Source organism: Schistocerca cancellata, chromosome 11 (assembly GCF_023864275.1).
Source record: "Schistocerca cancellata isolate TAMUIC-IGC-003103 chromosome 11, iqSchCanc2.1, whole genome shotgun sequence".
Classification (NCBI taxonomy): domain Eukaryota; kingdom Metazoa; phylum Arthropoda; class Insecta; order Orthoptera; family Acrididae; genus Schistocerca; species Schistocerca cancellata.
The window spans coordinates 17,489,466-17,506,892 of record NC_064636.1 but is presented as its reverse complement, the minus strand read 5'-3'; the positions used below and the strand labels follow the sequence as shown (position 1 = coordinate 17,506,892).

Here is a 17,427-nt window from a genome sequence, read left to right as displayed (position 1 = left end):
AATTTCGCAGTACCCAATCTTGTCCCCAAATAAAATGAGGCAATACAATGTCGAAAACAGTGCTTCTCGTCAGCCTAAAAGAAGGAAACCTATAAAACGAGTACTTATTTCTCTGACTGTACAAACTCGATGGGGTACGGTGACTTCTCAGACACCCATAGTAAATGTACCAAAAACTGCCTTTCATTCCTAGTCCCAACTCACAGCCTTCTTTGAATGATCTGGAGTGAACTTTGTGCATTTGTCTGTCTGACAGGAGGGCGAGAGTGTCCGAGATCTACGCCTACATCGTGAAGCGATTCCCCTACTTCAAACGCAAGAAGAGGATACGACAGAAAGCATTGAGCAACAACCTGTCTCGTAACAGGTGCTTCATCAATGTGCCGCAGAAGGACAGCGCGGGGAAGGGCAACTACTGGATGCTCGGTGAGTTCCACGGCCAGTAGCATCCTGGCTGTCACCTACTTCTCTTTTGCTACATTCGTCACTGATAAAAAAGATTAAAAGGTCTCGGGTCTCGAGTGATGTCTAGTGGCTGAAACACCACAAGAATTTGACGTAGCTTTAATCAGCCATTGTCAAGTGGAATGACTGCCGACGGCCTGCTGTGTTATGCCTGTACGTACTCCAGATGCAGACTGTGATGTCACTTCTGCCTGCTGTAGGGCCGTATATGGGAATACATTGACTCCACATTTGATGCACCCACTTTAGCTTCAGTGATTGGCTGTTGCTTTATGGCTGCATCTCATCACTTTTACATTTCATGACTTATGGTCATGAGGGAAATTTTTGTTTGGATGGACATCCCAGGCTACACTCTGACCTCGTTATATACACATCTACAGAAATTGAAGCTGCTACATCTTGAACATCGCCACTTACTGTTATGAAACTAATATTCCAGTATTTCTACACATCAACTATATGTTGCATCCTTTTGCACATTTATGTTTGGTGCAGAAAAAAGCTGTTCCCGTTAATGAAAATTGGTGTAAGTAGTCGGTGGCTGTTCGGTGTGTGTAATGTTGCTGCAACTTTTTGCTGTGTTTTTGATGTCGGGGAAGGGCAAATCGTTGGTGTTAGAGACATCGGAACCACATACTGACAGATTGCACACACAGTTGTCTGTAGTGTAATGACTGCAGAATAATTGGTGATGAGGTGAACTCGGGGAAAACAGTGAGTGTGGCAACAAGAGTTGGCACAGGTCCTTCCAGGCGGGCTACATCACGAGAAGAGCATAATGTTATCCTATTGGCTCTGACAAACAGGCGGATAACAACTGAAATCTGGGCAGAGGCGACAGGCATAGTGTCAGCCTGACGGTTGGGAACAATGTACTGGAACCTGGGTGGTGACCTTGAGTTGCCATTTGCTGTTCATTGCTGATGCCATACCACAGATAACAGACTTTAACAGTACAGAAACTGTAGAATGTGTGGCACTAGCAAGGGAAACTCCCCACTGTACCCCCCCCTTCCCCCCCTCCCTCTCTCAGATTCAGTGGTAGGATGGCCCATCAGAAACTGAACACAGATCAAGCATGAAAACAGGAAGAAGGTATTCTGAAGTGTGTGCAGGAAAAAAAGCAAAATAGAAACAGTGAATGGTCCAAGAATAAGAAGTGCAATAAAGAACAGCCTGAAACAGGAACAGTGTATTGGGTAAGTGGTTGTGGTGTTGGACTGCCAAGCAGGCAATCCATGTTTGAAACACTCTTCTGTCATTCCTTATTTTTATTTATTTATTTATTTTTTGTAACATAATGAACTGTCCGTCCAGTCATTGAATTGTTTGTTCTCCTTCTGTAATCTTGGCAGTTGTCATACTATAGCCGAGCGGTTGTAGCCGCTTGAGTTTGGTACCGCGCGACCGCTACGGTTGCAGGTTCGAATCCTGCCTCGGGCATGGATGTGTGTGTCATCCTTAGGTTAGTTAGGTTTAAGTAGTTCTAAGTTCTAGGGGACTGATGACCTCAGATGTTGAGTCCCATAGTGCTCAGAGCCATTTTGTCATACTATACATTAGTTATACAATATGAGTCATTTGGTAAGAATACATTACTGTTGCAAGTAAATGTGATGAATAGTGAGAGCAGGCAAGATAGCACACACGTCTCACATAAATGAAAACAACAAAGAAACAGATGCGAACTGTGTCAAAAAAATTGAACTCAAGAGTCCAGACTTCCGAAATGGAACGAAACTTCAAAAATGTTGAAAACAGATGTTTTGACCCAGCATAGAGAAACTGTGTGATTGTGAAACTTTGGCATTCATTTGTTGCAGCTTTTTTGACAAACTATTATGTTCTCATCACTTCCTTGGCAGTGATCACATTCACATTCATACAAACACCTATCTCGGGCAAGAAGGCATATCTCAGTCATTTAACAGTCATACAAATTAGGTGTGTCCTCTCTCTCTCTCTGTCTCTCTCTCTCTCTCTCTCTTTTTCTTTTTTACAGCATTTCTTCATGGCTAGTTTGCTGATGACATGCTGCAAAAAAAGAAAAGGAAAAAAACAACTCGGACAAGTTGGAAATTCATTAATATGTTATGGCATCAAAATGCTACGATTCAGCTGATAAACAGAGACGATTTTACGTGCCCTCGTGCATGCGTGCAGGATATACCCATCAAACGATTACTGTGTTTGCCGGTTGCAGATCCGAAATACGAGGAAAAGCTGGAGAACGGTGAATTCCGTCCGCGGGACATGAAGCAGCTGTTGCACAGGGGCCTGGGAGTGTCTGTGCCCGTGCGCCGAGAGCACTCGGACCGCGGCCTGCGGCAGCGGCAGCAGACCGGCCTGTCGGAAGACGCCCGGCTGCCAGAGACCGGCGGAGGTGCCGCCGTACCACTTCCCTCGGGCCTGCCTTACACCAGGTATAAGAATAGCTCAGTTCCTTGTAATGTGACTGTAGCCTCAGAACCCTGAGATGTCACCTCACATTTTACTAATCGAATTTAAAGACTCGATTAACAAAAAGTGGAGAAAAATTAAGATGGCGCTTTTAATGCTTCAGCTGTTCTACATTTTCGTACACTCCTCAGAAACTGTCAGTGTCCCCCCCTCGGACTCTCGAACGACTTGCGTGTCACATTGGTATTTTGGTTATGTCGCCAGAGTGTAGGCCTCAGTTTCTGCACTTTGTCATTTTGTGATGGGTTTGTGTTGATTTCTTTTTGGTGATATCCTTGTGTCATCTGCTTCACCTCTTTTGAAATTTCTACTGAGTAATACAAAATTCCTTTTTGCTTGCAGATAAAAACTCTCAAATTTAATGAAGCTGTATTTAGGCCAAAATCAACAGTCAGTATCAGAATAATATTCGTTTATTTAAGCCATCTTCAGAATTTGTGGCCATCGAAGGGTAGGAACAGCATTGTTACAAACAGAACTACTATGTATGGCATTAAAATAAGCTAGAGAAAAGATGTAGCAAAAATTACCAACAGTGCTGTTGCATACGGCATTAAAGGAAAATGGAGAAAGGTTGTAGCATTTACGCCGGTGCTGGCGGCACCTCAGTTTTCTAGGAATACCACAATCGTACACTGTGACCGATGGCTGTGGAGCCACGCACAGACTGTGGATTACGTCATCACTGGCAAAACACTTCACGAGAACTGAAATGTCATTGCCATATGAAATCTGCACAGTAAGTTCTCGTAGACCGTGTACGAGTACGTAAGAAGTTAAAACGTTATAAAGCATAAATGCAAGTAGTCAGTTGCCTTAAAATAAAATAGACAAACTTACGAAACAACAGAAAAAGCAGTGTAACCTCTGATACTGGTGTCAGAGACAAACACATCATTCTTATTAATGTTTTGTCGATAAACAAATAAACCAGAAAATTAATTATTATACCATTATTTATTCAAGTCTTACATGTATCTTGGTGCCATTTTGTTATGGACAAACAAGTTTTTTTTTATCTCACATAGTTTTCATTTTATAGTGTACTTTGGGACGAGCTAAGTTAATATGTACTGGTGCATATGTATCGTTTTAATGTATTATATTCCCATTCCTGTAAACTTACAGAATAACATTAATGTATCCTAATGGTATTAAGACCTGTATAGCCTTTTTTCACCAGATTACTAACAACATGATGTTGTACATGTATTCAAGTTTCTTGAAGCCCATGCCATGGAAACTACAACACAGATCTGCCAGTCTGTCACTGTGACAGCAGCTGCTCTAGTGGTTGAAGTGGCACCACATTTGGTCTCACCAGTAGCACTGGAGGATTCTGAGTAACATTCCTGCAGTGTTTATTTACGAGTCGTTGGCACAATCATCTTTGATGATATTGACCTGAATGAGCATCTTGATCTTAGTTGGCATCCCTAGGCCTACTTCTTTTGCTTCTGAACTGCCACTTTGGCCGTTACGTTACTATGACAATGGCATCCTTTCCAGCCTAGCCCACAGAGTAGCCTTGAATTCTTACCACAGAGCACTGCCCAGGAAATATACAATGGCATATATTTTAATGGTTCTATCTTTAGTATAATTTTACCTGCTATTATGTCTGTGTAATATCTGTATGTACATATAATTCCTACTTTCTAATTTATTCGTTTAGCGGCAAAACATTAAGAAGAACAATGTGTCTGTCTCTTACACCAGTGTTATAGATTACATTGCTTCTTCTGTTTTGCTGGTTTGTCTATTTTATTTTAACATAAATGACTACTTGTGTTGATGCTGTATAATGTTTTAACTTCTTGTGGTGTAAGAGAACTTGCTGTGCAAATTTCATACAGCAACGATATTTCAGTTCTTAATCCATAGTCGACACGCGAATGATTCCACAACTGTCAGTCACAGTGTACAATCGTGATATTGAGAAAACTGAGGAGCCACCAGCATCAACTGTCGGGGGTAAATGCTACACCCATTCTCTATTTTCGTTTAACTCCTTATGTAATAGCCCTGTTTGTGATTTTCACTACAGCTTTCCTCTATCTTATTTTAACGCCATGTGTAATAGTACCGTTTGTAACTTTGCTATTTCCACCCTTGCATGTCCAAAAATTCTGAAGTTGACTTCAACGTTAAGCAAAACAGGTAAATAAACAAATATTATTGCGGTCTCGACTGTTGATTTTAACATAAATATAGCTCCAGCTCACTGTATGGCATTGTGACGATGTCTAAATTTATAAGGAAGCTGTGCCTACATGTAAATAAATCATAAAGCATGATCATGTGTGACAGGATGTAAATTTACTATTAGTGGCTGATTTTTGCAAAATAGTATATTCAAAAACTATTTGAAGTTGTGATGTTAGTATAAAGTAAATTGCTCATGTTGCTAATAGCACAAGGATTAGTTGAATCAGTGTCTGTGGGTAATAAATAGGGACAGGAGAACTGTGCATTAACAATAATGTGAAATTGAGGGGTGTAGTGACATATTGTGAAATTGGCATTTTTATGAGATGTTCCAAGTTCAACATATTCCCTGTTACCACGCAAAAGTGTCATACATATGAGGGCAGCAGATTGATGATATTAGTAGCTATTGAATGTCGAAATTAGTTTATTAGTTAATTTTTAGTTTTTTACTTTATTTTATAGTTCGTAGGCAGCTCTCTCCAGATGGACTGCAGAGAGCTGCATACGAACTATACCAAACATGCAAGATATTTAATATGTCAATATCGATACAAAAAACAAAAGCTGTGGCTTTCCGTGGAAAAAATCCAGTAAGAACAAAAATAATTATAGGCAACAAGATTATAGAGCAAGTAGATAGATTCAAATTTCTAGGAACCGTGCTGTCGTACAGTGTAGACCTAGATCAAAAAGACAAAATTGAGAAATTTAACTACTTAAACGGCACTATCAGAAGCGTCCTCCAACGTAAAATAAGAACAGAAACATATCTAAATTTTTATAAAGTTATGCCAGTACCAACATTACTATATGGAAGTGAATCTTGGGTAATGAAAAAGAAAGATAAAATAAAGATTACAAGCCAATGAAATGAAATTCCTCGTGTACATAGCAGGATACACTAAGCTAGACTCCAAAAGGAATACAGACATCAGGAAGTAATTAAATATTTTCTATGTAAACAGTAAGGTTGACGAATACCGACAAAAATGGATATCCCGTCTGTTAAGAGTGGACAAATCGAGATTACCACTACATTTTTGGCGATATACAGGGCAATTACAAATGATTGAAGCGATTTCATAAATTCACTGTAGCTCCATTCATTGAGATATGGTCACGGCACACTACAGATACGTAGAAAAACTCATGAAGTTTTGTTCGGCTGAAGCCGCACTTCAGGTTTCTGCCGTCAGAGCGCTCGAGAGCGCAGTGAGAGAAAATGGCGACAGGAGCCGAGAAAGCGTATGTCGTGCTGGAAATGCACTCACATCAGTCAGTCATAACAGTGCAACGGCACTTCAGGACGAAGTTCAACAAAGATCCACCAACTGCTAACTCCATTCGGCGATGGTATGCGCAGTTTAAAGCTTCCGGATGCCTCTGTAAGAGGAAATCAAGGGGTCGGCCTGCAGTGAGCGAAGAAACGGTGGAACGCGTGCGGGCAAGTTTCACGCGTAGCCCGCGGAAGTCGACGAATAAAGCAAGCAGGGAGCTAAACGTACCATAGCAGACGGTTTGGAAAATCTTACGGGAAAGGCTAAAGCAGAAGCCTTACCGTTTACAATTGCTACAAGCCCTGACACCCGATGACAAAGTCAAATGCTTTGAATTTTCGGCGCGGTTGCAACAGCTCACGGAAGAGGATGCGTTCAGTGCAAAACTTGTTTTCAGTGATGAAGCAACATTTTTTCTTAATGGTGAAGTGAACAGACACAATCTGCGAATCTGGGCGGTAGAGAATCCTCACGCATTCATGCAGCAAATTCGCAATTCACCAAAAGTTAACGTGTTTTGTGCAATCTCACGGTTTAAAGTTTACGGCCCCTTTTTCTTCTGCGAAAAAAAAACGTTACAGGACACTTGTATCTGGACATGCTGGAAAATTGCCTCATCCCACAACTGGAGACCGACAGCGCCGACTTCATCTTTCAACAGGACGGTGCTCCACCGCACTTCTATCATGATGTTCGGCATTTCTTAAACAGGAGATTGGAAAACCGATGGATCGGTCGTGGTGGAGATCACGATCAGCAATTCGTGTCATGGCCTCCACGCTCTCCCGACTTAACCCCGTGCGATTTCTTTCTGTGGGGTTATGTGAAAGATTCAGTGTTTAAACCTCCTCTACCAAGAAACGTGCGAGAACTGCGAGCTCGCATCAACGATGCTTTCGAACTCATTGATGGGGACATGCTGCGCTGAGTGTGGGAGGAACTTGATTATCAGCTTGATGTCTGCCGAATCACTAAAGGGGCACATATCGAACGTTTGTGAATGCCTAAAAAACTTTTTGAGTTTTTGTATGTGTGTGCAAAGCATTGTGAAAATATCTCAAATAATAAAGTTATTGTAGAGCTGTGAAATCGCTTCAATCATTTGTAATAACCCTGTACTCCGCAAGGTAGAAGATGCGTTAGAAGACCTGCAAAATAATGGAATGAACAGGTGTAGCTGCAACAGGCTGATGGAAAGCCTAATGTGTGACGGAAGAAAAAAAAGGAGGAGGAGGAGGAGGAGGAGGAGGAACTTTATCTGATGGCTGAGATTCACATATAATCTTTAAAAAAAATGATGCTTCAATTCCTGCATAAAGTCCTCTGACTTTAGATGTGATGTAAATTAAAAAACAGCTTACTTTGAGTACAATCCATTCCAGTAACAATTTTAGCTATATTTCCTGACACTTTTGTCTAACAAATCATACCAGAGATGATGTAAAACAACAAATACTGTGACACAAACTCGTAGATCTCGATGACACATTCTCGGTATACTTCTGTGAACGAACCGTAGGATGTGATATGTGATGTCGTGTTAACACCAGTCGTCCCACGGATGTAAGAATTAAATTGTGCTGCCGATCGGTAAATATATGGATTTGGGTCTGCAGCGGGATCAACTTTTATTTATCGAAAATATTTCCTCGTGGCAACTACGGGACATTGTGAGTAGGTGGATCATTGTTACAGCTGGGAAACGGCAACTGCCGTTTGTCAATGCTACGACGGCCCGTTACGGAGGCCCCGTCTACAATTCCCTGACGCACGATCGAGTTGCTCGCAGACGGATGGCAGTGGCACGTCCCGAACCTTGTACCGCGATCTGGGTCGTGACCTTGGACACGTACTCCAGATGTCTGGTGCTGCTGCTGCTGAGTGTCGCTGTGGGTGGAAGCCTAACCAAAATCGTCGACTAGCTGCATCCTCGACTTTCTTACAGTATAACTGTTAGAATTCTTGTTTTCGTCCATACGTAATGGCAGGAGGTGCAGGATTCCGGGCTATACTTAATTGGAAATGATAGTCTCCATTTATTAGCTGTGTGAATGTTTATTTTCTCTTCTGACACAGAAGAGCTTAAAGACGAAGCTGAGGATGTGATCTTTGAGTTCTCGTACATTGGCATTATTGTGTACTGTGGTAATTCTGTACTATTGCAAATTTATACGATTGACTCTGACACGTATGATGATAGTGTTCGTCACATTTGTCTTACAAGGGAACCTCCCCATCGCACCCCCCCTCAGATTTAGTTATAAGTTGGCACAGTGGATAGGCCTTGAAAAACTGAACACAGATCAATCGAGAAAACAGGTAGAAGTTGTGTGGAACTATGAAAAAAATTAGTAAAATATACAAACTGAGTGGTCTATGCGCAAGATAGGCAACATCAAGGATAATGTGAGCTCAGGAGCGCCGTGGTCCCGTGGTTAGCCTGAGTAGCTGCGGTACAAGGTTAACTGTAATAAGTTTAGTGTCTGTGTTTTGCGACCGCACCGCAAAACCGTGCAATTAGTAGACAAAAGGACATGCCTCTCCAATGGGAACCGAAAACATTTGATCGCAAGGTCATAGGTCAACCGATTCCTCCACGGGAAAACACGTCTGATATATTCTATACCACACTGGTGACGGCATGTGCGTCACATGATAGGAATATGTTGTCGACCCACCTAACTTGTACACTTGGCGAATGGGTAAAAACATTCTTCTACCTTGCCCGATTTAGGTTTTCTTGTGGATGTGATAGTCACTCCCAAAAAAGTGATGAAAACATAACAATTTGTCACATAAACTGAAAATAAAAAATTAAACTTTTCACTCGGGGGAAGACTTGAACCTAGGACCTCTCGTTCCATAGCTGCTCTCGCTAACCACGGGACCACGGCGCTCCTGAGCTCACACTCTCCTTGATGTTGCCTATCTTGCGCATGGACTACTCAGTTTGTATATTTTACTAATTTGTTTCATAGTTCCACACAACTTCTACCTGTTTTCTCGATTGATCTGTGTTGAGTTTTTTAAGGCCTATCCACTGTGCCAACTTATAACTAAATCTGATGGGGATGCGATGGTGAGGTTCCCTTGTTAGTATCACTGTACGACGCATGTGGCCGACGTGTACCAGTCCGTGCACATGAGGAGCCACATTCGCACCTCGTTTCTCGAGGTCGAGATCATCCCGGAGAGGAGCTACAAAATTTTTCAATTTTGCCGGACGACAAAATTTAAGTCTGATATCGTGTGTGTTGACGACTCTTCCGGTTCTCGGGAAAAAAGTACGGCAAGAAACCTATGATAGTGGATACCTCCACTCCGTTACGTCGTTCCCTCAGATGGACTGGTTTTTGCTGGAAAGTATGACAAATTTGTCTTTCGGAATAGCCATTTGGTAAGACATCTGTCCTGAGATTTTGAAGCTCACGAAAATGGGCTATTCTGGATCGGGTGTGACGTGTGTTCACTGAATCGTGGTGCTCGGTACACTGTCACGTAGTGCAGGGTGGCAACTTCTGGCAGCCTGCAAGTGTAAGTCAGTGTGAGTAGATGATATATGCTGTGCTCCAGCTCCTGTCCAGGGTGATGTTCCCTCTCTCCTTTGTAAACAGAATATTTGCAATGAGGAAATTTAGATGAGGTAAAAATATGGGAAATTGGGGTCATCCGAGCTAGAAAGGCCTCGGCAGAGTAGCGGAGTGATCCGATGAAGAGTGCCCGACAACTTGTGGAAAGAACAGTACCTAGCAGGCAACCTCCGAGGCATCTGCTGCATCTTTATCATTTTCCCTCTCTCCGTTATCTCTCGTACCGGACACCTGCTGCTGTATGTCAGCTGCAGGACCCACACTTTGTGTGCCCCACTCTCACCGATTTCCAGATCTCGCTGTAGCCGGCTATCTCTCCGGGCCCTGCCCTTCTCGACCTACAAAAGAGAAGAAGAAGGAACAACAAGTTGCACTTTGGTCCAAACGGCCGTTATTAGTTTATAGATCTCCACGTGTACCACATTGGAAGTAGTTGCTGTCCGTTGTTAACACGCGCTCTGTGGTCGCGGTTTGCAACTTCTGTCTCCCTCCTCACAGGCTACCTATGCCCACTGACCTAACAGCCCTCCTTCGGCTGCCGGTTATTCAGAGTTTGGGAAGGCACCGTTGTCAGCTCTCCACTGCCCCAGGAGAATCTGTATTAAATGCCCCTTTTCCTTACCACTATTAATGGACTCGTGGCCTCTGTCAAACTGCTCGTCACATCTGCTCTGTACGTGGGCTAGCACCCACTTCGTGGCCTCAGTGGAACGGCAGCTCCAGGGTGACATCCGGTATGCTTCTGCACGGGCTCTCTCACACGGTTTTCAGCTCTCTTCCCTTAAATCTGTCACCGTACTACACGGTCCATCCCGATCCAGAGCTCTACCTCGATGCCCGACACACGACTGCGGCCCTCGAGTTCCATTTCTAGGGTCTTTTTGACGAAGAGCTTACTCGGTCGCTCTGTACCCATCTTCTGTAGATCGGCAGTTTCTGTGTCCTTTGCTTTGTTGCCGACACCTTTTCAGGCACAGATCATTAGACTCTCCACCTCGATTGGGCCATAGTTCTGGACGTTGTTCGTCAACTTTATGGCTCTGCTGTCCCTTCCAAACTACTCCTCTTGGACCTGGTCACCTGTAGTGGTATCTATTTGACTACCCTTTCGCACTGACCCTGTGTCGATAGTCTCCTTATTGACCCTGGTATATCATCATCACCCCCCCCCCCCCCTCCCCCCCTACTTTTGGTTCGGTGTTCCCAGCTCCTGATTTCCTATCCCATCACTGTCTGCTCGCTTCCTGCTTCTCCTTCCTATTCTATTATTTTTGTGGCTGCAGGACGTGGCCCACCACTTGTGCGCCCTTAGGCGGGCTTAACGGTTGGGCTGCTCCTTGCGTCTCTTCACCGTAATTTCTGTGTTCCCTATGTGTCCTGTTCCCTACAACACCACCCCACCCCCCGCCCTCCCAGTGACTTACTTGCCCCAGATTGGGGTGGATTTGTCCCGGGTTCAGAAAGCCTCTATCACCCCAATGGTGTTCTGTTATTTGTCTCGCCTGCTTTTACGGGAGTTTTCGGGATGCTAAATATTGTTTCTCACACAAGTGGCTCCAAAAGCACAAACCACAGGGATATGCCTTCGTGTCTTCTGTTGCCACAGAACACCCATCTTGTGGCATTCTTCCCTTTACCTCTCTCAGCGGGAGACTACCGGTTCCTACCGTGTTTGTCTCGGCCGCACCACGTTGGCCCGTGGTCTTTTTACTCTGTACTGGCCGCTCTTTGTAGTTGTGGGGTCGCACTCCCATTGATTCGTGTTTTGCTGGACTGCCACCCCATCTCGTCCCTTCGCATTAAATATGCCCTTCCACTCTCCTCGTCACGGGTGTTGGCAGATGACCCTCACATAGTTACATCTGTCTTTGTTTTCTTTGCAAAGGGGTTTATCCTCCCAGTTTTAAGTATATGAATTTCTGCCCAGAGTTCGAGTCCCTCAGTTAGTGTCGAGCATCAGTTTGGGTGACATTCGGCCTCGCCTGCGCGCTGGCCAGGTTTTCTCACCTCTTTCCTGTACATTTTGTCTGGTCTTTTGTGTCATTTGGTTTCCTCTTTTCTTCTGTCTTATCCCCCCGGTGTTGTCCCTGTCGTCTCGCGTTCGTGGGGATCGAGGTGGGTCGGTATCGGTGCTGTTGCACGTAGCATTTTTGTGGCCCTCCTGCTCTCGCTGCTGTGTTCTTTACTCTTCCTGCTGCCCCGACGTTCCTTCTGACTCTTCGTTTGCCCGTGACCTGAGTGGACCACATCACCTGTGAGAGCCAACAAGTTGCTGCAGATTCCATTCTCCAGTCTTAGCAACCACCTCAGTTGATGGCTCGTCCCTTAGTGGAACAACGTATGTCACGTGGCAATCGGAGCCGGGCATGCTGATTTACGGAAATTCAAATGCCACCTGACTACCGAAAACCTTCGTGCTTTCACATTTGCAAAAAAAACACGAGGGGAGAGAGTGATAAAGGATGGAAAGGATTCACGGTTTCCGTTAATTAGTCCACTTCCATTGCGCAAGTTTGGTACTCGGTAAGGCAGATTTCACACGAGGGTGGTACACTTGCCCTTACGGCCTTGCCACGAAGTGGGTATCGGTAGACACGGTAAAAGACACGGCTCAGATTTTCGCCGAAAATTTCTTTAACCGTCATTGCATCGTGTTGACAAACATGTGCATTCCAGGTGTTTTGTAGGACTGTGCGGATGAGGAGGCTCCACTTCTTATGCAGTGAGGAGAGCTACGCATTCTTCCACCCTCCGTGTGAGAGAGTCAGTTCTGTTCACAGTCAGAGACTCTGACCAGTTTAATTATGTCGTGCTTTGTCGTGTGTGCCCTGAGACCGAAAGCGAGCTCCTATCTCGTTTGTCAGATCTGGTTAATTTACAGTACCCTTCGACTTAAAACGAGGCAATATTTATTCTGTCACGGAAACCACGCAAGGATCGTACGGCCCCTAAGGGTTATCAGACTGTAGCCCTTACCAATTGTGTGGGTGATACCCTGAAACGCACGGTCAACTGCCACCTCTTCTGGCTCCTCGAATCCAGAAGTCACCTGTGCCACTCCCCATGTAGTTCCAGGTGCTACTGTTCTGCCCTTGACAGCTTTATTCTACTGGAGGAAGTGATACAGGATTTCTTTTTACACCAAAACCATTTGATTGGTGTGTTTTTTGACCTCGAAAAAGTCTATGAAACCACTTGGAGGTACAACATCCTTTGCCAACTTCACGAATGGGGACTATTTTGACATCTGCCACTTCTTATACGATCCTTCCTCGAGGACTGGTGCTTTCGATATCACGTCGGTGACGCCTTATCTGCTTGCTGTCCTCAGGAGAATGGTCCCCCTAGGCAGTGTACTCAGTGTCACATTGTTTGCAGTCGCCATCACTGGCATGTCCACTGCTGTCAGGAGCCCCGTCGAATGCTCTTTGTTAGTGGATGACTTTGCAGGTTTCTACTTTTCTCCGATCTTTCTGTGACGACGAGGCAACTACAGCTGACTGTCAGGAGGCTGGAAACTTGGGCCAATAAAACTGGTTTTACTTTCTCACCGGAGAAGACTGTGTGTGTCAGTTTTAATCGTGCTCATCGAAGCTTTAACGACCGGAGCTCACAGTGGGGGGACAGTATTTTACATTTTAAATACACTGTACACTTTTTGAGCCTGCTGTTTGACTCTAAATTAACCTGAAAGATCTGCGAATGAAGGGCTGTAAATCTTTGAATATTCTGGAGGGCTGAAAGGTCTTGCCTGTTGAGTTTTTCAGGGCATTTGTCTTATCACGGCAATGTGTTTTGTGGTTTCCTATCTGAAGATGTTAGATGCTGTCCACTGTGAAGGGTATTCAGATATTGGCTGGAGCCTGTCAGACCAGTCCAGTGCAGAGGCTGTTCAACCGTGACTCTGGAATTTGTCAGCTCCTCTTCCTGGCTTGACAAGCCCTGAAAATCCCAGATTCATTGGCATTTATTGCAGCAATCCACCCCAACTTTGAACAGTTCAAGAATCGGCTCCAAATAACCACGGCATTCAGAATACGTGCTACTGTGTGTCTCGAGGACCTGGCTATACGATGGGATGGAACAAATTGCTGCCTTGGCATCTTCAGAAGTCCAAAGTGATTTTAAGGTTGATGCAGTACAGGGAAACTTGCACTCCAGGCTTTGCTTTTAAAACTCAGTGTCCTCCAGTTTTTACATACATATAACAGTTTCATCGTTTCTACAGACGAATCACAGCAAGTGAATGCCCGCAGTTGTTTAGCTGATTTTCTGGTAGTTTTCAAAGCGCGCCTTTCGGAGCAATTTACAAATAATGATTTGGAGTTGTATGGCATTATAATGGCACTGGAGTAGATTCACAGTTGTTACAGTACAGTGTTTCTCACCTGTTCTGATTTGTTCTGTGTGGTGCAAGCATTCAACCAAATGCATTCTGTTGACCAGTTGATTCATCTCATCCACGACTCGTTACAGCAACTCCACCACTGTGGCCCCGTGGTGATCTTTTGCTGGGTACCTAGACACGTCGATATACGGGCAAACGATACAGGTGACAAAGCAGCCGAAGAAGCACGTCAGGATGGTGTTGTACATTGATGTGTGCTGTCTGCTTGCACACCATCATCTCATTATCTGACAGACGACCGAGCGAGGTGGCACAGTGGTTAGACACTGGACTCGCATTCGGGAGGACCACGGTTCAATCCCGCGTCCGGCCATCCTGATTTAGGTTTTCCGTGATTTCCCTAAATCACTCCAGGCAAATGCTGGGATGGTTCCTCTGAAAGGACACGACCGACTTCCTTCCCCATCCTTCCTTAATCCGATGAGACCGATGACCACGCTGACCACGCTGTGTGGTCTCCTTCCCCAAACAACCAAACAACCATCTGACAGACGAATTATATGTCAGTGGGAAACTGAATGGTTGGAAGTGGTGGAAAACATAACAGCGGTCACTCAAATCGACCATACAGGCCTGGCAGATTTCGTGCCAACAGAAGTGATGGAAGGATGCGCTGCTTGCCGGACTGCACATAGGGCCTTGTGAAGTTTTTTGTATGCCACTTTTGGTTCAGCATGTTGTGGTTGTGTATTGAACCATTAGATGTGCATATTCATAGCAATTTAATGGATGTAACTGGTTTCAGTCGTTGGTCCAAAATCTTGTACAGTTATACTTCGTTCCAACTATTTGTGTGCAGTATGTTATGCTTGTTTATTTTGAGGTTCAACTGCCAATCGCTGCACCAACAGTTGATCCTTCTCAGGTCTTCAAGCATTTCACTATAATTTGCTAGCATAGTGAGTTCTCTGCATGAAACAGCACCGTCTACGAGCAGCCGTATGGCTCTCTGACATTATTCACTACGATACTTTTATGTATTCTACAAAGTAATGGTCCCATAAACTTCATTGGGATACGTCCAAAGTTACTTGAATGTCTGAATACTTCTCTCAGTTAATAATGACATGCTGTGTGCCATTTACTGGGACGTCTCTGTTTTAATCGCAAAGCTGTCCTGATACTCCATCTCAGTCTTTTAGTTATTAGAAGGTAATACAGAAATGTATCGAATGCTTTCTGCAAGTCAAGAAACACTCCATCAACCTAGGTGATACCGCACCATCTTGAGCGGTTGGTGCTTGTGCGACCCCGTGCGGCACCAAGTGAGACTGGTGCGTTTCCCCTACCCCACCTCTTTCCTCCTGTGTAATGGCTGAAGCAGCACGTGGTGACAGACACGGCACTCGCTCTCGCTTTGTCTTCTGTATGCTGAAGCAGCCGTCGAATCAAATGGTACTCTGTCGATCTGTCTTGCGAGCGTTTGGCATTAACAGAAAAGGTTTGTGTTTAGATGTGCCATTTTTTAATGCTCAATGGGAAGATTCATATTTGTTTGTGAAGTCTGGAAAGCACTGTGCTTATTATGCAACTTTACCGTAAATATCAAAGCATCGGCAGTGCTATGCAAATAAACATTCCTCGACACCTGAGGGGATTGTTGGACTAGACAGAAGCAAACTGATTGCTAAATTAAAATCAGAAAATTGCAAAATGTGGAAGACCTTTTACGGATGGCCAGTTTGCAAATAGTGTTTTGTAGAGTGTTCAGGGGTAATATGGCTGTGTGTAGTGGCCCAGTCTGAGGCATTAAGCTTGTCTGAACATACAGTTCCTTGAAGAGTGCAAGAAGTTGGTGAGGAAATGACATGGGCTCTGCAAACAATCACTGTTTAAAACTCGACTCCCTCTGGCCACGAGACACAAAAAACAATCGATACCGCCACCTAGGTCAGAGCGCGCCCACTCAGGTGCTTCGAGAGCACTGGCGGGCACCGGTCCTCTGCTGTAGTGCCGGTGTGGTGGGGCGAGGTGACGGAGGAAGGCACAGCACTGCCCAGGCAGTGTTGTGGCAGCACTTAGCGAGGCAAGAGTTGCGTTGTTTGGTGAATGGGGCTGGATAAATTAGCATGTGTCAGGCAGTGTACTGGAATTAAAGAAAATAATAATAATGCCAGTTTTTTGTATAGGCACAAAGAATAATTTTATTGTGCTCCTTATTTTCCACTAATTTTAACATTCTTTGTTTATCTTTGGCATCACTTTGATGCCAGTAATTTTCTGATATTTGGAACAATCATTTTGGCAGTTGCAGTTCAAAGTATAGCCTCCAACGAATCATCAGACATATTTGACCTTGTTTTCATTTTGTTAATATTCGTAACTGAAAACATTTGTTACAAATGAACGTTGTTCCGAACATAGCAAAACATTTCATAGCGTGGGCACGAATCCTCGGAAATTCTTGTCGATTGATGCCATTATAAAATGAAATCGAGTCACCGTTGTAACGGTAATAGCAGTCTGTCAAAATTGAATCACGCTGTAGTAGTTTTATCAGCTCAACTTGGAGCTTTGATGGGACATTCTCTGGGTGCACCTAAAACGTGTCATAAAAACTTTAAGTGCAGATTTTACTTGTTTTATTCCTTGAAACCTACTTTCAAATTCTTTATACAATGACTGTAATGCTTTTGTGCTCACTGATGCGTCCATAAGTACCTAAATTCAAAGATGTTAGAGAGAGGAAATTGTCCAAAACTGATTTTTAAAAAGCAAAAGTTGCAATCTGAAACTTTCAATACGATCACACATAGTGCCGATTAATTTATTTTCACCTTGCAATGAGATATTTAAATCATTTAAATACCCTGCAATATGTTGCATGAAAGTGAGGTGAGCAATGCATTGCTCATCATCCAAGTCTGACTAAGGAGAACCTTTCGTATCGGTGAACAGAGCTACTTCATGTCTCGAATCGAAAAAGATTGAGAGTACTTCTGAGCAAATTAACCATTTTGTGGCACTATGAAAGGAATCTCTTTGGAAATTGATTCAAGATCCTCCAAAAATC

The 17,427-nt window shown here is 44.0% G+C and overlaps 1 protein-coding gene across 1 annotated transcript in view; it reads left to right on the top strand.

Annotated features, from left to right (window-relative positions):
- Nucleotides 1–17,427, top strand: part of LOC126108831 (uncharacterized) — a 218,989-nt gene that overhangs the window by 38,749 nt on the left and 162,813 nt on the right. Inside the window, exons 5-6 of the mRNA XM_049914195.1 lie at nt 257–426; nt 2,672–2,891. Coding sequence (XP_049770152.1) covers nt 257–426; nt 2,672–2,891 — 390 coding nt within the window. The remainder of the gene's footprint in view (nt 1–256; nt 427–2,671; nt 2,892–17,427) is intronic.